This window comes from Salarias fasciatus, chromosome 8, assembly GCF_902148845.1.
Source record: "Salarias fasciatus chromosome 8, fSalaFa1.1, whole genome shotgun sequence".
Classification (NCBI taxonomy): domain Eukaryota; kingdom Metazoa; phylum Chordata; class Actinopteri; order Blenniiformes; family Blenniidae; genus Salarias; species Salarias fasciatus.
Window position 1 is genome coordinate 7,832,482 of NC_043752.1, and position 20,941 is coordinate 7,853,422.

The window sequence follows — 20,941 nt, forward strand, 5'->3', positions numbered from 1 at the left end:
ATATAATCGGATTTATTCCTCATTGATACCTCACATGTTGTGCCCTCGAGATCACGGCCGTCATGCAGCAGAACCAAAACAAACAGTGAGATTATTCACACATGTGTTTGGAACAAAGAAGTCCAGTTTTTATTATTGTGGATTCTGTTAAAGTAGCAGTGGCGCTCCAACCTGAACATTGATAAATAAACACCGACAAAATCTTTTTTTTGTTTTTTTTTCCTTTTCTATAAGGATTTCTTTGTTATCCTTAAGACACGGCGATGTAAGAATAACCAAATTTTATCATCATTCCACACAATTAGATTTTCCTTGACCAATGTCCTTTTTTTTTATGCAATAGAATGTTTTTCCTGTTTTTAAAAAAAAATCCAACTCATCCTGGGAAGAACGTGTTGGGGGGGGGGGGGGGGGGGGGGGGGGGGGGGGGGGGGGCGTGGGGTGGTGGTGAGGGGATGGTGGCTGCAGCGTTCTCTCCGTGTCCGAGGCCCCTCAGGAATAACTTGATGTTTTGCTACCAACATCATCCTCCTGCGATCCCATACTCTGGAGAGGGGAGAGGAAAAATATATATTTAAAAAAAAAAAACTATGTACAAATATAGTAAAATATTCAAAGAAAACATTGTTTTGTTTTTTTTAAATACACTTTTAAAGAGTAAAACCATAAACATATAACGGATGGAGTCCGATGCAGCCTCACCTTCTGCACAAATTGTGGGTTTACTGTAATTTCCTGATCCATAGACTTTAGCTTCTCATCCAGCTCTATACATTTCAACATCTGGAAACCAGAACACAAGTTAAAAGCAGCAATACAAGAAGACAAAAGATTGTGCCGAGAAGATGAGCGCTTACCTCTTGGTCGATTTTGTGGAGCATTGCCGGGTTGTTGTATTTCTCGGGGTTGTCATGGAAGCAGACCATACCATCCTTTTGGTTAATGCTAGCGTAGATCTCTCCGTCTTCAATCTGGCAGAGAGAGAGAGGAAAAGAAGCTTATTTCTCAAACCAACATTTGGGATCACCTTAACAGAACTCGGTTCATTCAGCGTTTGAGTCCGGACTCACCATGTGTAAGACGTATTTCTCTGCTTCCTGGGGGCCTGAAAGCTGAACTCGACTCGCCATGTCTTGCAAAGACAGCGTCAGGAAGGTCTGCGGGAAAAACAAAGCGATCCCGTTTTCAGACTTAGCTTGCCGAGAGAAGTTTGTTCCACTTCCTTATATATAATATAATCTGGATAACAAAAGGATTCAGAGAGAGAAACATGTACGTGTGCAGTTTGCCAGCTAAGGCATACAACACTATATGACTGAGAGGCTTTAAGTGTCAGAACAGATTTTGTTCTTGCCAGAGGAAGAAAAAGTGAATCTTTGAAAATGCTGCGAAAATGATCTCTGCCGCTTCCCGCGCTCACCTTCGTTAGCCTCTGGATGTTCTTCTTGTACAGGGAGGAGAGGCACTGCTTGACCAGGCCCGTGTTGTTGTCTCTCGTGAACGTCTCGCTGTGTTTGTTGACGAGGCTGCGCAGCTCGGCCGGGTTGTTGGTGGTGTAAACCTGAGCCAGCTCGTGGTACGCGTTGCTCAGCGGCTGAGGGGGGGGGGGAGAAAAGACAATCAAACTATGCGGCAGAACAAACACAAAGCACAAAACACATAGGTTCAACAAAGCATCTTTTTTCCTGCCTTGGCCCACGGGCCTCATGTTGGACACCCCTCACATGCATGTCACAAACAGCCACATACAGTAATTCCCCGGTGTGTCCCCTCGCTCACCTTGATGAACCTTCCTACTATCTGTGAGGTGTATTTGGGCAGCGGCTGCACTTTCCCGTGGAGGATGAGCGACACCAGGATGTATTTCTTATAGGCTTCCAACATGATGTGGCTCACCGCCATGGCTGGAGTGGTTATTGCCTGCGGGAGGGGGAGGAGCGAGAGAGCGAATGATCATAAAGATGTCGGGGCGGAAGTGAGAGATGTGTCACGAAAAGTGCACCGTACCTGTTCATAAAAATACAGTGCTCTTTCAAAGTTTTTCAGGCCCGTGTAGATCATGCCACCGTAGTAGTAGTAACATAAAAAGTGCTTTGCGTCGTAGGCGCCGTTTTCCTTACAGATGTCCATCATGTCCAGCTCCAAGAAGGGCAGGGCGGGCTTGAAGCACTTCGCTAACAAGCACAGCTGAGCCGGAGAGGAGAAATGAGACAGGTCAGGCGTCACGCCTTGAGGTAGATTCACTCGTTTAAAGCAGACCTAAGAAGAGTTTTTCCATAGTTTTTAATTCACTTCTGTTGGTGTTGAGCGGCTAAAATCCCAATCTTCCTTTACTTTAAAGATCAAGAAGTACATGTCAAGAGAAAAAGCATCATTTCTGTGTTTGTTTTTTTTGTTTCTGGAAAAATTCATATTTTCAAAATGATGTCAGTTTCCATGGAAACGGTAGAAACACTAAAAATTATGTAGTCAGCATGTAGGACCACAGGTTAGAGCTGTTGACTGCTTTTATAATCAGACCACACACACACACACACACACACACACACACACACACACACACACACACACACACACACAAAACACAGAATTCTGAGAAGGTGAAGCGAGCGGGACTCACCTGACACAGGTCTGCATGAACTGAGGTAAGTTGGTTTGTGTTCATCTGCATTTTGTCTATTGCCTGTTTTAGGACGACGACGCCTCTCAAAGGCTGCGAGGGACAACAGAGACAAACACAGGTGTCACTCACATCCTGAGACATTATACAAAAACACACAGAAAATACTGTGATAATACATAAATAGGGCTGCATTTCTTGAATTTTTGTTTCGGTTGTTGCATGATTTATATACTGGATGAGAGCTGTCATAATCAATCAGTAAGAATACATAATCGGCAATCTTTCAGTTCCATGACATTAAGAAAGGCAGAAAATGATCATGCTATTGGTTGGTATACATGTAATTCAGATTATTACTTAATCAGGAAAAAAAGAAAATCTTCTCCCAGATAAAACTGCCCCTAACAAAAAAACCTAAAACAACTAAAATAGTTAAAACTGCTTGAAAAGGGACAAAATAGGAAAAATTATCGTCATGAAACCGAAATTTAAAACTGTTTTGTGTTTCTAAAAAAAGGTGTGTCAAATAAAAAAAATCATCGTATTTTGTTGTTATTGATCCGGATCGATGAGAATAAAAGCTTTTTCAAATTACTTTATTATGCACTCTCTTCCTTCTCTTCACCCTTTTTTTGTCGTTTGCTTATCTGTTCACTTATTACTTTCACTTTCCGTTTCTTTTACTTTCTGCCCCCCCCTGTCCAGCATAATCATGTATCAGTACTTAAATAGAATAAAATAAATTAAAAAAGCATGGTACAAAGAGGAGCTTGATACTTCTAAGCTCTTCTTGGAAGAGCAGCCAGAACCTCCATTCTGCTGCTTCCATGCTGGACAGGACAGGTTTAACAAAACAAAAACAAAAAAAGACTTTATTTGAAATAGTGTCACCTCAAATAGGATTAGCAATCATTAAATGCATCATGATTTTTTGGTAAAAACTTGATGGATAAAAGACATCAACCATGAATAAACCTCCTCCTCCAACATGGTTATAACTAAACCGAACCAAGATCAAGAACTGAACCTCATATTTACAGAGAGCACAAGGCAGAAATCTGTCCAGCGCCAACAAATCAAATGACTGGTGATGGTTTAGGTTTGGAGATTAGCACTGCCTGATCTGGAGTCTGACAGAGAAGTTTTACCTGTTTCCGCTCTACGAGGGCATTTGTCAACTGGTGGCAGAGACCAGCAACTGCGAGGTGAAACAGAGGGGATGAGAAGAAACAGTTTGGGTCACATAGCATCGCAACACACACATCTGTGAGATAACCTATACAAGGAGAACTACAGGACTTCCAAAGGAGAGAGTAAGTGAGTTTTAAAGAGTCGTCCGGTACTCACAAGTGTCTGTTGCATATCTAATGTGCTCCCCGTTGCAGGTGCTGATGAAGAGCTGGACTTGGGAGAAGAGCGTCTCGAAGTCAGGGATGTTTGGCATGGAGAACTTCACAAATCTGGAGCGGAAGAGACAAAACTTTCACACAAACCTAACGGCTTCAACAGCTGACAGGAGAGACAGCTTTTACCCCAGGACCATGATCACATTAATAAACTTACAAATGAAATAAAAGTGCACTAACTGACCGTCGCATACTGGAAGACAGTGTTCTTTATAACCAAGTGTTATTTTAGAATTTTTATTTGTTCTTTTAATAACATTTTATTTCTTTTGTTAAATATATTTATTGCATTTTTTATGCATTTTCTTTGCTCCATTTTAAATTTTCTAAATCTAACATACCGTAATTAAAATGTGGCAAATGCACTGGCTGCAATGACAATAAATACCATTCAGATAAAACAGATCAAAGTACACTGAGAGAGAAACTGCGAAGGTTCAGGAAGTTCAGGAAGCAGATTGAGAATTTCCATGTCATTTATATTTCTGATACAGCTTAAGCCAGTGGTGTCAATCAAATTATAGTTCAGGGATTGGTGAAATACTGACATAGTAACCTTGAAATTTCAACTTCTCAATTTCCCTGTATTCCATCTATATTTTCACAAAACCAAACAATTGCAAAGAAAACCTATTGCAAAATACAATAAAACGTCCCAGCCACCCAAAAAAAAAAAAAAAAAAAAAAACTCTCTCCTGTAACTATTGCATTATGCATGTTTATAAAAACTCATCCCGACACCCTGGCTCTGAGGCGAGTTTGAGGATGTATTTAGCTTCCAGCGCCGCATCACTGATATCTCAGCTCGGATCTCAGTCTGCTGTTGTGGATGTTGCTCTTGTTTTTTTAAAAAAAAAAACAATGTTTTCTTAGAATATTTTACGATTTGCTGGGTGGTTTGGTGGACCAGAATGGCACCTCTTGCAGGCCACTTTTGGCCCAAGGGCCTTATGTTTGACACCCTGGGCATAAAGTCAATCACATTGTTGTTAAAATATCCAAAATAATATTTGCTGACTGATGAAATGACAGGAAATTGTGACCTCCACTGCTGTAGAGATGTATTATTAATTCAACATGCAACAGGTAGCTTTTCAGTTTCACAATTCTCACATAATTTCACCTTGTAGAAAAACTTTTCATGCACAAAATACAGTTGAAAGTTTAATTCTTATGGGAGAAAAAAATGTAGGTTTTTATGATTTATTCTGCCACAGTGACCTTACACTTGACAATACTGACCTTCAAAAGATACAGAAAATAAACTCTGTGTACAGTGAAAGTGATAACACAAGACAGGATAGGTTGAAACTTAATGTGGGAACTTACAGCACAGCGAGCACGCCCAGGGAGTGCTCCTGGATGTCCAAGGCCCCCAGCACCGTGTCCAGGTGGGACAGATTTTTGGCCAGCAGCTCCCCACTCTTGTTAATCAACTCGCATAGCTGAGTCATCTGGCCTGGAGTTTGTGAAAGAAGGAAAAAAATGTAAATCAAACCACTTAATATCCTTGAAATGTTTGACAGACTAAAACCGAGATCTCAGAATGTAAAAAGGACCTAAAATTAGTCCAGACTTTATTGAATAAATCTTATTTTTACATTCAGATTTATCATAGTGTTACACTTCAGTTGCTTGGGATTATTAATGTAGGCTCTTACACAAAAGCAACTTCTAACCAAAACATAGCTGAAGATGGTATTGTAACTGTTTGTTTACTGAATATTTTATGTCATGAAGATGACACATTTTAGATAATAAGTGTTTTAAAAGCTGAAATCTAAATATCTCGGTTTCGCATTGACAAGCGTGTTCCCAAGACGTCTGTAAAAGATAAATTTAGTCATAAAATAGATTGAATTTATCGATTTGTGGAGCATTTAATGTAGAAACGGACGGTCAAGTGTCCTGTCAAGGCCTTGCAACAGAGCAATATAAGTGAGACTGACAGCTGCCTTATAGCCTATCAGAATCGCGGATTCAGTACACCAGCGAATCAGAGTCGGTCGGGGGCGGGACTACCGGTAGGCAGTCCCCAGAAATTATTTTCTTGCTCAAAAACAAAAAGTATAATTTTCACATTTAGTTTGACAAGGTGTTCCTTAAGAGGGGGTCCCCGGTGTCCCTGCGCTCTAACGCTCCTCCTGGTGGTGGTTTACGAGACTCCCCGGGGCGCGGAGAGCGATTTTTGGCGGTGTGTTTACATGATAAAGCAGAAAAAGAGGGCTCTGAGCACTGGGTAGCACATGCGAGCTAACTGGCTAACAGTTTCCTCACTCCCGGAGAGTTTCCGCCAACGTACCTTGAGCGGAGAGCTGCCGCACGTTGTTCACGAACTGCTCCAAGGCTGAAGCCATTATTTCCCGGGTCCGAAGTGGAGGTAATTCGCACTGTTTTTCATTCAAACGTCAGAAACTACTCCGTCCGGACTGAGACTGGGGGCCACACAGCCGCCACTGGGGAGAAGATATCGCGAGACCTCAGAAAGAGGAGACACTGCAACGAGATTTACCAAAACATCGCTGGATTCTTAAAGGCACCTACACACTATTTTCTCGACACATAATCAGTGTAAATTTAAATTCGTGCATTTTAAATCAGAAACAAAATTAATACTGACACAGTTTTTCTTGTGCAAAATATGCTATCTATGATTACTAAAAATTTGAATTCGAAATAAGGAAGTATCCTTATTTCGGACCGAACTAACACAGGAAGTGACGTGTGTCAAGGCTATAAAGAGGAGACAAAGATTGTCTATAATGAAGAGCTTCCCTGTAAGACACTGTAAAGCAGCGGCGTCAAACACATTTTATCTTAGAGGCCCAATCTCATCTCAAGTGACCAGTAAAATGGTGCCATTATCCTTTCTCGTCACGATGTTTCAATTATTGTATGTCACTAATTGTCTGTCTCTCCAGCATAGGCTCTTTTTCTCGACAGTGGAACTGGAAGTTCAAGGTCTTCCCTATCAAGTGTGCCGCAAGTGGACTTGTCAGCTTGCTTGTTGCTTTCTGTTCCTGTCCTTTTTCTCCTATTCTATCTTCCAACCCCAACCAGATCAGCAAAATGTTCCCACTTCTTAGCCTGGTTCTGGAGAAAATCACCACCGCCTTGCCTGGTTCTGAAACAAGTCCCCACCTCTGTGTTTGCAAAAATCAGTGTGTTCATCTCTTTGATGATATAAATGGGTTCATCTAAGCAAAGCAGAGATATGAATTTGTTTATTATGCTCATTTGTTGAATTGTGAGAAGGCACCAGAGTACTTAGAACATTTACACACAATGAAACACGTGAACACTATGCAGAAGGGTCTCCAAAGCATTTATCTGATTTCTGCATGTCAGTCTGTATTCGTTTGATAAAAATAAAATTTTTCACTTCACTCATTGTCAATTTTATGCCTTTCTTGATTACTTTGTTCTAATGTATTTCCTTGTAAAGCCTTATTAAGTGTGAAAGCGCCTGTAGAAATACATCTGCCTTGCAGAGTGAGCTCTCGTCTTCATTTTTTCGATCTTTGCGCAGAGGGGATTTGTAGTACAGTGTGTCCTCACCGCTGCTGCATCAGTTGTTTACTGCTTCCAAGCCACAAAACCTTCAACAAAAAGCATAACACAACCAAACTGGAAGTGCAGAAAGCACTTAAAACGCTCATGAGGACTTTATTTCATGTGTCCAGAGGCCGTTTTGTGACCGATATTAGCAGTCGGTGGGGGGGTGGAGGGGGGGTTGTGTGATGTCGCTGCTGAGCACTGCACGCCTCCTCGGACGAGGGAAAACTTTCCTCCGTTATCCGGTTAAGAGGATTTCCGTGAGCATGTCGTCATCCTCCGGTAAGAGACGACTTCGTGTCCTGGTGGACATGGACGGAGTCATCGCGGACTTCGAAGGTGGCTTCCTGAAGAAGTACCGGGCCCGGTACCCGGAGGCGCCCTTCATCTCTCTGGACCAGCGGAGGGGGTTCTGGGTGTCGACGCAGTACGGACAGCTGAGGAGCGACCTGTGTGTAAGAAAAACCCGCAGTGTTTGAACATTTACAGAGATACAAGTCACTGTTCTGAAAGTTAAAGAGGATGCTCAGTTAAACCAAAGTTCCGGGTTGTTTTGTTTTAGCAGACCACGCCCCCTTTCACACCCACTGTATGGTGCGTTCATAGTATGTGGGAAATTTCCCTTTCTTAGTGATGTAAATAAAAAAGGTGTTCACAAGGGTTATATCCTGGGTCCCCTGCTTTTTAATTTATGCATGCTCACAGTTATGCAGATGATACACAACTTTACATTGCCATGCTTCACATGGACACTTGTGAGCCACATCTTACATCTCAGCCAGCACAAGACTGAAGGCTTAGTCTTCGTGGAAGGCCTTATGACATTTTCAAATGAAAATGGCCAACTTCCATTGCATTTTAGGTGTCCATTTGCATGAAAAAGGTGCTCAAAGCCAATGAAAACACAGCTTTTTGTAAATGGTTCCCAAGGTTGACCTTGATGCAAACGCTCTGTTTCTGTCTTGTTGGGAAAATGCTTTTTTTTTTTTTCTGAAACACTACAATTACACATACACACCACATTTTAAAATTGTTTTAAGGATAATAATAATTAGGAATGCTGGAAATGTAAGCTAATTTCTCTCTCTTGCTGTTGTGCACACTGTTTTTAACTTCCCAGTCACTTCTCATGTAATGGAATCAAACTTGGAGCATCCAGCTCAGAAAAGAGGAAATTCTGCTGAGTTTTGAGAAAGAAAATGTAAAGTCACTTCGCATGGCAGTGTTAGCATGTTTATATGTTAACTATTACATCTGATTGCAACATAGCTTGTCATGTCTCAAATGAAAAAATGCCTGACTTTCCAAGCCAAGCCTTCAGGGATCCAACCTGCGTCCTGCTTCAAAACAGGTTTTACCAGGATTGTGACATTTCCAATAAAGCATGATGAAAAAAACAAAAAAGAGGGCATAATCCATTCAAAATGTTAAGCAGTTCTGTGAGTTCTGCTAATTTCATATGGAATGTCAAACTGAAATAAACAGATGGTGAAATGATTAATTTTCAGAGCTTCAGTCTTTTAATAGGTACTTCACTCAAAACTATGACTATTGGCATCCTTGGCTTCATCAATACTGTCATACGTACTTGAAGCAAAAAGCTGAATGTATGAATGAAAAAAAAATAGTGTATTACAAGATAATAAAATATAGTCCATGTCATTTATCTGAACTATGCCAAGGAATGGCAGCATATTCTGACCCTTTTAAATGATTCACAGAGTGCTTTCCACAGTAGAGACACATTCATATTTCAGCTGGACTCGGCTCATAAAAGCTGAAGACACATCAAGGTGCAGAACTTTAAGCATGTGTGTTTGTGCTCCGACTGCAGGAGAAAGCCATCAGTATCTGGGAGTCCAAAGACTTCTTCATGGACTTGGAGCCGCTGCCAGGAGGCGTGGAGGCGGTCCGGGAGATGGCCAAGATGGATGAGTATGTCCCCGCTCATCTGACGCAGAAGCCGGCTTTGGCCGAAGCTCATAGGCAGGAAGATGTGAGGGAGACTGTGGGTTTTGAGAACAAATTGGAACGACTTTCACTGAAGAATTTGCCCATAAACCAACCGGCCTCATAAACACATCCAGTGATTGATTCATTAGCAGCAGAAAAAGTGTCAGTTGTCAGATACTGCAGCTCCTGTGGGTTGTCCCCAGTCTGTAGTGGTCAGGATTGAACAAAATAATGCAATCATGGAAACTATAAGTAACTGTGCGACAGGGTCATTGGTTTAGAATACCTCCATGATGCATGTTGGGAGTGAATTCTGCCTGAATTTGTAAAAGAATCAAAGCAATATCTTTGGTGTTGACTCTAAATCAGTAGTCCAACATCGCACTGTTCAAGGACAGCCACTGTCATGGTCTTGAGGCCAAACGCAAGCTTTTTTGTTTTTTTTTTTCTTTTGTTGTTTTGCAATTCCATATATGTCCTGGCTGATTGCAGCACCTTCAAATTACAGTCAACCTACTTCCAAATTACTTGCACTTGTAAGCCTGGCTTGATGCTTATCTACATGCAATTGTCATTGTCAGAATTGTTATAGATCTAATTTACTGGTGTGATTTTGGACGTTTTCCTACTATTTCGCCCTCTTATTTATGTAAATAGAATTTCTGTTTCAAAGTTATTATTACAGTTTACTGTCATAATATCAATCCTGTATGTAAAATGAGACCCTCTGCTTCTGATTTAAATCAACATTATTATAACTTTGTACCCGAGATGTGCCTAAAGAAGTGTCTAGTGAGTGTTCATGGACTTGTGACACTACACCTCCTTTTCAATATCTCACCGGTCTTATCAGGAGCTCCTGTCATTGACGCCGCACTCCGAGACACGATTACAAACCAGCCACGTGCATCATATTGCTGGGATGCGTTCCGATAACGCTCTCTTTGTGACGATATTTATTTGTTCCAGTGCGATCTGAATCAACGTGAAGGAGGCGGCGGCGTGTCATTTCCGGCTCCTTTCTCCGAAACTCGGCGGATCTAAAAATAACCCGAACTGTTAAGAATTGTGTGTTTACGTTTGCGCTCCTACTGGAAATGAATGGACATTTTTAGCCACCCGTGCCTGATGGGACTTGTTCCCTATCGGAGGGAAAGCGCGACAGAAATATAAAAGCCACAATATATATTCTTCACAAAAGAGTTTGGCATATTTGGCTTTCAGGTGAAATTGCCTTGTGCCCTTGAGCATCAATTCCAGCTTGACAGTGTTCATTCTGTTCCCAAGTGGACTTATTGCCTGCTGAGGCCTGAAGGGCGGCCCTCAGCTCAGTGAGGTTCTGGGTTCAGAGTTACCAGCTGATCCAGAGGTTTTCTGTGGATTCAGGTCTTTTAGAAAGTCCAGGTCAGTCCGCTGCCGTGTTAACGGTGACACCTGCCAGGTTTATGTTTTAGTCATGTTGAGCTTTTTGCATTTCATTCCCATTTTCATGGATTTCACTTATGAACAGCAGACGTGTTTTGGATCAGATTCAGGAATCTGAAAATAACTTTCATCTTTTTTTCTTTCTGCAGCACGGACGTCTTTATCTGCACCAGCCCTATCAAACATTACAAGCACTGCCCGTACGAGAAGGTGACGCCCTCCACAGATCAGCAGCACGTCTCATTTCCTCCGTGGTAATGATTAAAGGGTTGCGTTTATCTGATGAACTGACCTGCTGTGTGTGTGTGTGTGTTTTTTTTAGTATGCCTGGGTCGAGAAGCATCTTGGTCATGACTTTCTGGAGCAGGTCATCCTGACCCGAGACAAGACGCTAATCACCGGTGACATCCTCATCGATGACAAGCCGGACATCATCGGTGAGGGCGTGCATGTTTGTTTGGGTGCACTGCGGACTCAGTGGTGGAACACCACAGGCTCTTTCTTCTCATAATAGAAACACATAATTGATCCTGAACAACCGACTATGCCTCCCGCACCAGAGTCTTACATGTTACTGCTGAGTTTATCTCAATTGCAATCCAGCTTCATCGTCTGTCCCTACAAATATCCGTGGACCCCCGTCGTTAATGTTTACAGTGTATTGTTCTCGTGTGAGTTCATTACAAAAAAAAAAAACAACAGCGCCAACTTGTGGCCCAAAGTGCTTACTGTTTCTGCCTTTTTTGTGTAAACAGACGTCACGAAAACATGAAACTTTTCACAAAAACGATGTGTTTTCACTTGAAACGTGGTAGCCAGGCACCTCCTCCTCCTCCTCCTGTTAATCTGCTCAGCCTGTCCACACTCAGCTGTGGGATGGATCCTATTCTTTCACCAGTGTTTGTGACAAATCAAGGAAAACTGGCATCAGCAGCAGATCCTCTAAAGCTGTTTGAGCCCTTCAGAGAAGATTTGACTAATTTTTCTGGACTCTTAAGAGAAGAGATCGGGCTTTTTTGTTGGATGCGTTTTACTGCAAAGAACCATTGGTACAGTGAAGACATTACACCTCAAACACACATTTTTTGACTAGACTCTTCATGGTTCACCTGTTAACTTCTGAAGATATAGTCACAGCAGGGCTCATATGGTTGACGAACAGAACGAAGTGTTTTTCTCCAAAATGTCTCATTTTGTACTTTTCGACTGTGACGATTCGTTCGAATCCAATAACACGCGCTCCTGCATGCAGATGGATACTTTTTTTATGGAGTAGAACGACCTCCAAAGCATACAATCACCACAATTTTGATATTTTTGAAGCACTTCTAAATTTTCATGCCCACTTAGCAAAATATTAGCTAAATTGTCAAATTAACATCGGCGCTAGCTCCCGAATTCAGTTTCTCGGCGTGAATAAGTACAAGTAGTGACATAAGAAGATGGAAATGCGGAGCTAAAACTATGATTAAAATGAGAAGCATGCAGCGTGCGGACGGAGTGAAGATAACGATTGCATAACCTTATTTGTGTGCCGTCGTGTGGGTGTTTTAATTACTTGGATTTGTCTTCAAAGCTTCGTTGGAGACAAACGCTTTTGAAGCCTCTGAGCCGGTGTGCTTGTGTGTGTTCTGTACATTTGTGTGGTTGGTTTGTTACGTAAGGTTTATTTTATGTGTTTGAAACCGACCAGGCGTGGAGTCCCAGCCCACGTGGGAGCACATCCTGTTCACCGCCTGCCACAACAAGCACCTGGTGGTGGAGCCGTCCCAGCGGCGGCTCCTGTCCTGGACCGATGACTGGAGGGCCATCCTGGACAGCAAGAGGCAGTGAACCCCCCCACCACCACCGGAAACCCCCTACCTGGGGCAAAAAAAAGGCCTCCCAACAAGCTCAGAGATTTCAAACTTTTTCCACCAAAAAAGGAAGGTACGAGTTGTTAAGAGAGGACATTCATGAGTTTGACCACAAGGTGGCACTGTGAGACTGAAGATGACAACCTCTGCAGTTCGAAACAGTGACAGGCTGTCTTTATTCCCTCTGAAGGCTCCTCCAGTCACTTTTTGTTTTCTCTCTGTGTTAAACGAAGAGGTTCGTCTGTGGCCTTCATCACCCGTCGGTCATTTTACAGTGAGTCAGCGGGGCCGTGATTCACTCCACAGCAACAACACAAAAACTCACTCAGACGTATTCACTGGTGACTATGTGCAATACATAAACACAAAAAAAAACAAACAAAAAAAACAGCCTGCCGTGTCAGGTTTATCCATGTACCAGAGTACTGTTGGGGCATATTTACATACAGGGCTGGAGTTGTATCCAGCCGGAGCCGTATTGATGCCGTTTACACCACACATCACTCAGATCTATGCATTTTATCAAAAAAAAAACAAACAAAACAAAACACACTTTTCCATGAACACATGCATGTTGCCAAAAACAGTTGTTAAATACACGAGGCACATAAAATGCATCTGACACTTGTTTTTTCCATGTCACAAATGCATTTCAAGGAGAAAACATCTGAAGCGCGGCAGTGGGTGTGTGTTGGTTTGTCGTCATTTCCGGTTCGATCTCGCACAAGAGTTAAGCTAACTTGTCTCGTCGTCGTCCGTCATGTTTACAAGTAAAGGTTTAAAGGGGTTTCTAACCCGGTGCTACCAGAGGATCTAAATACACTCTTTATGTTGATTTTAGAAAAAAAAAACATTTAATATTTAGACATATTTTAGTAGGGAACTGTTGATTTGTAACTTTAACTAAAACTTGACCTTTCATTGCAAAGTGAAAAGACTTACGTAGCGACTCAACCATTATTTTTCCAGGAGAGAAAATGCAGTATAAGCTGAACATGCGTTGCATTAAAGGTACTTAGTGTTATGTTGTGATGTGTCGTTCGATGTACACATTCTGTATATGAGATGTTTTAAATGCTGTGTTTTGCTCCAAACTGAATAAAACACTTTGAGAGGGAAAAAAAAGAACCTACGTAACAGGAAATGTGACTTTTCATGGTCTTTCTTGTATTTACAGAGGTTTATTTGACCTGCTTCATTCATGTAGTACCTTCATACAAAACCTTTAAGATAGTATTATTTGATCAGGGATAATTAATATTACCCAACGGTTACCTTAGTGTTCCAACTAGCTTAGTCCCACGTGACTGACTGAGAATCTGAAAATGTGCAACCGGCTTGTGGCTCAAGTTTCTGTCGAGAAAATGTGTCTGCAAGCGTTCCAGAGTCAATTTCGATGAAAGTTTCACTCTCCGTGGCCCACTGTGTCGACACCCTCAGACAAGTCAATGAAAGCTGTTTTGCCGTCGTCTCTCAGAAGGACAGGTGACAAACGTGACAGTCCGCTGTAATTTCCGCTGGTTATATCAGTTAAGACAACACGATAAGACCGATGAATATGAGAATTATTCCAGCCTAGGCCTTTCATAAGATTTTCTTCTCCCTATGGTAGCCGTGACACTTTGCTCTTGGATGTTAACACAATGGCTTGTTTCAGAAGTGCTCTCGCTTCCTAATGAAACTCATTACGGCTTGTCTGCATCTATTGAAAATCACTGTAATGAAGCAATCAGGAACCAGCTAATGAACCCATGAGAAGTCCGGCATTCGTCACGTGACCTTGCACTTACAGTGTACCGTGGTGTGAGAGCGCCCACTTTCATGGTATTACATAATCAATAGCGTGTATGCTCAGACATGGATTTAATCTGCGACCCTGCTCTCATCCTCTTGTCCTTACACCTATTTTATTTTTTATTGAAAGGATTATCAGCGACAAAAGATGAAGTGACACTTGAAAATACAGTTGAATCGAGGCTGCATAAATTAGAAATTGGCAACACAAATAGGCCGCTCATGAGCTACACTGCTCAGCACTGCCCCCCACAGGTCATCAGTGGGATCACACTTCTGTAATCTCCACGCAAATGAAGCAAATTACAGACGTAATGAATGCAGAAGGCAGAGTTGCAATTTGCGAGCAACTGTTGCTTCTGGATGCTCCAGAGTTTCCTGAAGTGCTCTATGTTCCATGACGAATTTGCATGACGACAGCAGACAAGCGAACCGTTACACAAACACACTCATGTGTGAGTCTTATGAAAACTTGCTGATGATTTAGATGCGTTTGTTTGATCAAATCTGTCAAGTGCTGCAACTGAAATGTGTTTCTACCCGTTTTGTATTCTTTCCAGTGAGACTCCTCGCAGTGGGAGTGCGTGCGTCAGCCGCAACGCGACCTCATGCCTCCTTATTTCAGCAGCGCCGCTTCAGGTGCTGGAAGGTTTGCTCAGTGGTCTTTCTGCTGGTCAGGAGGTTAAGAAACTTGATTTCACACAGCTCAGGTCCCTCTGGAAAGACAGAACAAAACCCCTTCCAGTGGATGACTCTTTTTTTCTTATTCTTTTTTTTAATGAAACTTATGAGGAGCTCAGAAGGAAGTGGTTTAAAAGGTTTCCTTTTTTTTTTCTTCCAACAGGGTTAATATCCATTGAAATGAGCATCCATCCTAAACTGTATTGAGCTTCTGTGGGGTATTCTTGTAAGGATGAATGCAGCCGTTCTTGAGCTCCTTTCCAATCGTAACCGAGCTATTTTTGATGACACTCATAAGAAGAACATTTCACGCGTTCCAAAACCAAAGCTTATGAAACATGAGATGTCTGCTTATTTATAAATCAGGTTGAAAAACAATGTTTTTATTCATTTCTTTAATTCATTACGTGTTAATTTACAATGTGGACATTGAGAGGTTTTCCAGAAATAGGTCAAACAAACGAAGCTGATGAGAGATCAGAATCCAGACAGCCTGAAAAGAAGCCTGAAGCCACAGTGCAAAAAGTTAAGCTGCCGAAAGAATACAGCGAAAAAGACCCATCCATTCACCTTTTAGGCCTGCGTCATCGTTAACTGGATCGTCGCTCTGCTTACATTGACTGAAAGGTTCGTTTCGTCCCGGGCAGGTTTCCAGTGGAACGTCTCGCCGATAATGAGGTTACGAGGTTAACCACCAGTAGGTCAGTAACGTGTCCGAGGCCAATTAGAGCCTCCAGGAGCGGATTGGTTTTCTGCAATGAAAGACAAAAGGCTGCTCACCACCCTGTGAAAGACTGCATGGCTCAACGGTGACGCGTTCGTCAATACAGGGTTGCAAAGGAAATCCGCTGAATAGCATCATTAAATTCCACACAGTCTCCGCTCGATTTCCACGGCGTCTTCTCAATACCGTTCCTGTGTGAAAACAGTTTAACTCTGCATCTTGAGTTAAAATACAGGCGTACCAAGAAAATAACCCTTTAGAAACATAATTCAGAGAAGATACGCTGTTCTCCGGGTCTGGATTCATTGAAGATGAGACAGAGAAAACAGAGAGAGACTGTCCTGAGACCCAGTAAATCTGAACTAGAAACATGCATCGAATGTTCTGAGTGTATGGAGCTTCTATAACTGACACTTTTTGTAAATGTGACATAATAATGTTCTGCCACTCTGAAAGCTGCTGCCGTCGTTACTGTCCTCATTTTCAAAAAGTTGCATTTCCCCCGGTTTTCATGGAGACACAGGTTTTCAGTTTTAACTTGAAAAAGAAAAATACTGAAATATAGCAATTCCAGTTGTTTTTTTGCGCATTTTTTTTTTTTTTTTTTTTTAATCCTTAAAATCAGCTCTGAAGCTTTATCACATACTGTGTAACATGTAGTAAGGGTCAAGGAGAGTGAAGCCCTGTGACATGGTGTTGTTTTGCCATCAGGTATAAGTGACACATTCAGGAGAAATATGGCTGTTTTTCGTGGTCATGCTGGAAAAACTGGAAAATCAGACACCGGCGTTGTGTGTGTGTGTGTGTGTGTGTGTGTGTGTGTGTGTGTGTGTGTGTGTGTGTGTGTGTGTGAAATCGTGCATGAATTTGCATGCAAGCTCCCACAACCGTTTTAACTTTCATCTACCTCGACTTATTGAAGTGCATCAGCAGCTCTGTAATTTTAGTTTCTATCTTTTCTGTCTTACCCAGAGGAACTCCGACAGCTTCCCTCACTCTGCGCTCTATTTGTGAAACACTTCAACGTGTTTTTATTGACTGAGAAGCTACACTGGACGCACGAGGCACGGTATATTTTTGGTGCGGTGACGCTGGAAGCCGCAACGCTCTGGTTTCATAATCACACAGATTTGTCATCCATTACTGTTTGGGATTACAAATGATTTCTCTCAGCGTGTGGAAATCGCTAGCCACGTCCCAAACTGGGTTGACCCCGATGTGTCTTCGTTATGTATCGTTGAAATGAAATAGGCCAACCACAATCTGAGAAGACGCGTTTAACCCCCTCCTCCCGCTGAAAAACACACGCTCCACCTGCACCTGCAGCCCACGTCGCCTGAACGAGTCTCACAATCGATCACAGCAGAAGACCGTCAAGCTTCAAGATTATATATTTAAACACAGACATTTAAAAATGTTTCCCATTGTGAACAACTAATTGTGTTTTGCTGTGTCGGCTCTATTTTACCATGAAGTGATTAATGGACGCAACATGAAAACCACATTTTCTGCCGTTTCCGTGTTGACGGACCTCGTTTCCAAAACATTTCTGAAACAATGCATTCTCTCCGGAAACATCATGGAAACGGGGACAAAATGCCAGTTTATGGATTCAAAAGTTGTTTTTATTGTAAGAAAAAATAAATCATTTAACATTAATTTTTAGGTTTGCGTTTCCTTTCTTTTTTTATTTCTCTGCCATTACTTGATAAAATCATGCATATTGTAACGTCAGCATTTCCTGAAATGTCACAGCTTTGCTGCTTTGTCTTTATCTGCCTGCTTTCATACAAACACCTTTGAGCATCTTTCCGAATCCGTCACCTTGATATCCGTCTAAATTTGTCTTGAATTTTTTTTCATTTTTTTCAGTTTGCCTTCTGACCCAAATGTTCTTTTTCACTGGGTTTGTTTTTTGAAGTTTGAACCTTTAGCCTTGTTATTGTGGTTTAGAATCTCTTGCCTGGAGCTTACATGTGTGTTCTGTTATTTTTGTTCCTCCCCCTCCATCCACTGTAACTATATTAAAACGTCTTTCTTCATGTCCTGCTTTCAAGTTCATTTCATGGGAGTCCGACTGCTGCTGAAGCATGTCACTCCGCGGGATGCGGATGGAAGTCACCGGAGCTACCGCAGGGTTCATCCCCACCATATGCTCCATGCAAACGTCAAAATCGGAAACTCTTTACATAATATGTATGATCTATATGGGGCAGATGGTCGTCGATGGGTGGGATTGACAATAATGGACCAGAATGGAATCAAAAATAGAAATACAGTTGGTTATGGTTTTATTTAGCTTGTACATTACAATCAGAACTTTTTCCCAATGCAATATTGGAATTTCCTCCATATTAAGCCAGATTTTTAGTTTGTTAAAAGGTTTTCATTCAGAGACCTTCAACTGCTGCTTGCAGCCATGTAATATTATGTAATATTTCTTGCACTAAAACAAGACATTTTGAGAAATTTCTGCAGCGTTTGTGCGACTGGAGCAGTGAAGTGACCTTGCAAACAGACAGCGCTCCCAGAAACGGCCCCCAGCTCATCTGAGACTTCGGGTGTGCAGCATGAAGAGACGTAACAAGCTAATGCTGGGGGTTTTTTCTCTCTCTCTTCAAATCTACAAGCCACAGACATCTTTAACACCTCCCTGAGGCAAGCTATTGTGCCATCAGGCTTCAAAGCTACCACCATCATACCTGTGCCCAAGAAATCATCTCCATCCTGCTTCAACGACTACCGTCCTGTGGCACTGACATCCATTATCATGAAGTGCTTTGAACGACTAGTCTTGTCACACATCAAATCCACCCTGCCCCCCAGCCTGGACCCGTACCAGTTCGCATACAGAGCAAAACGATCCACAGACGATGCAATTTGCTCTGCCCTCCACCCAGCGCTCACCCACCTGGAAAAGAAGGACTCATATGTGAGAATGCTGTTCATAGATTTTAGCTCAGCGTTCAACACCATAATACCACAACAACTCATCTGCAAACTGGACAAACTGGGCCTCAGCACCTCCCTCTGCAACTGGCTGCTGGATTTCCTCAGCCAGAGGCCTCAAGTGGTGCGTGTCGGCAACAACATCTCAAGCAGCATCACCCTGAGCACAGGGGCCCCACAAGGCTGTGTGCTCAGTCCCCTCCTCTTCACCTTGCTGACACATGACTGCATATCAATCCACAGCTCCAACCATCTTGTCAAGTTTGCGGATGACACAACACTGGTGGGCCTCATCACCAACAGCGATGAGACCCACTACAGGAAAGAGGTGGAGTTACTGACCAGATGGTGCACAGACAACAACCTCCTGCTAAACGTCAGCAAGACCAAGGAGATTGTCGTCAGCTTCCGGAGAAGCCACACCCAATACCCCCCACTGACCATCAACGGTGTTGCAGTGGAAAGGGTGAGCAGCACCAAGTTCCTGGGTGTGTACATCAGTGACGACCTCTCCTGGACCACCAACACAACAGCACTGGCCAAGAAAGCACAGCAGCGCCTCTACTTCCTGCGCAAACTGAAGCGGGTAAGCGTACCACCACCCATCATGATCACGTTCTATAGAGGAACGATTGAGAGCATCCTTACCAGCTGCATCACCGTGTGGGGCGGGAGCTGTACTGACTACAACAGGAAGGCCCTACAACGCATTGTGAGAACAGCTGAGAGGATAATTGGTGCACCACTCTCCTCCCTGCAAGACTTATACACCACCCGCCTCACCCGCAAAGCCATCACAATCGTCAGTGATGCAAATCACCCTGCACACAGCCTGTTCACCCTCCTGCCCTCTGGAAGGAGGTACAGGAGTCTCCGATCCCGTACCACCAGACTCACAAATAGCTTCATCCACCAGGCTGTGAGGCTGTTGAACTCTCTTCCCTCCCGACTCTCAGCCCCAGCCAGAAGGAACATCAGGCTGGCAGGAGGAGTCTAGGAATATTGGACTCTCCCTCCCCCCTTCCAAGCTGAGACTCTGCACAAATATGCAAATTGCACACATCTGCTGCTACTGTTATATTTACATTTATATTTGAATTTTAGCTACTGCATTTTATTTATTTATTTATTAACTTAGGATTTGTCTTGTTGTGCACTTGCACTTTTTACTGGTGTCCATGTTAAACGCATAGGGATAGTGAGAAACGTAATTTCGATTCCTTTGTATGTCAAGTACATGTGAAGAAATTGACAATAAAGCTGACTCTGACTCTGACTCTGACTCTGACTCTTAAATCCACTTTGCTGCATGCATCATGTCACTGTCGTAGCCATAACATGTTTCCTTAGCTGCTCTAATTAAAGTTAGACATGTAAGGAATCCTTTTTTTTTTCTTTTTTTTAAAGATTATGAGATCAGATTAACACAGGTTTAACAAAACTAAAGTAAAACTCCATAATCTAGAATCCTTGCTGTCGTGTTTTGATAAATCCAAGGCCAGAGAGCGAGTTTCTTTGCAGCCATCTGGGAAATGAGGTTTCCCGTTGAGGGTCTTGACTTTGCGCTCCACTCGGAGTTGTTTTATCTCAGCTCAGATTATCTTGTCTTGTCTCCAGAGTTGTGGATTTAGGGTCAGCTTTAATTCATTTTTTGATTAAGCCGCACTTATTGTGAATTTATAATCAAATGACCTGTTCTTCACATGACCAGTTTGACTGCTGCAGCTTTATTTTCCAGTCCATGATCATTTCCATCAAATCAAAATATTGTCCTTACGCCATTGCGGGGATTTCATTTTTATTTGTCGTCTCGCTCTGTTCCCACTGCAGCGTTCCACTTTTCTGTGGAACACAATACAAACTACAATACTAGCTGCTTATCAGGAACAGCGGACGTCAAAAATCTGCACAGCCTTGGGATAAAAGCGCACGGCCGGGTCTGGACTGCCTCGATCTGTGCAGAAAGATCTGTCTT

At 42.5% G+C, this 20,941-nt stretch overlaps 2 protein-coding genes across 2 annotated transcripts; one reads left to right on the top strand and one right to left on the bottom strand.

Annotated features, from left to right (window-relative positions):
* Positions 1-135: 135 nt before the first annotated feature.
* cops3 (COP9 signalosome subunit 3) lies at positions 136-6,506 on the bottom strand. The gene is made up of 12 exons (XM_030098622.1): positions 6,332-6,506; positions 5,359-5,488; positions 3,971-4,083; positions 3,772-3,821; positions 2,621-2,713; positions 2,008-2,187; positions 1,780-1,920; positions 1,421-1,594; positions 1,071-1,157; positions 858-971; positions 703-783; positions 136-546 (listed from the first exon to the last, which is right to left on the bottom strand). Exons 1-12 carry the CDS (start codon positions 6,384-6,386, stop codon positions 493-495), a joined length of 1,272 nt encoding a protein of 423 aa, XP_029954482.1. The 5' UTR covers positions 6,387-6,506; the 3' UTR covers positions 136-492.
* Positions 6,507-7,565: 1,059 nt separating this feature from the next.
* On the top strand, positions 7,566-13,404 carry nt5m (5',3'-nucleotidase, mitochondrial). The gene is made up of 5 exons (XM_030098083.1): positions 7,566-8,039; positions 9,419-9,519; positions 11,112-11,172; positions 11,285-11,399; positions 12,656-13,404. The coding sequence occupies exons 1-5, from the start codon at positions 7,770-7,772 to the stop codon at positions 12,793-12,795; spliced, it is 687 nt and encodes a 228-aa protein (XP_029953943.1). The 5' UTR covers positions 7,566-7,769; the 3' UTR covers positions 12,796-13,404.
* Positions 13,405-20,941: the final 7,537 nt, after the last annotated feature.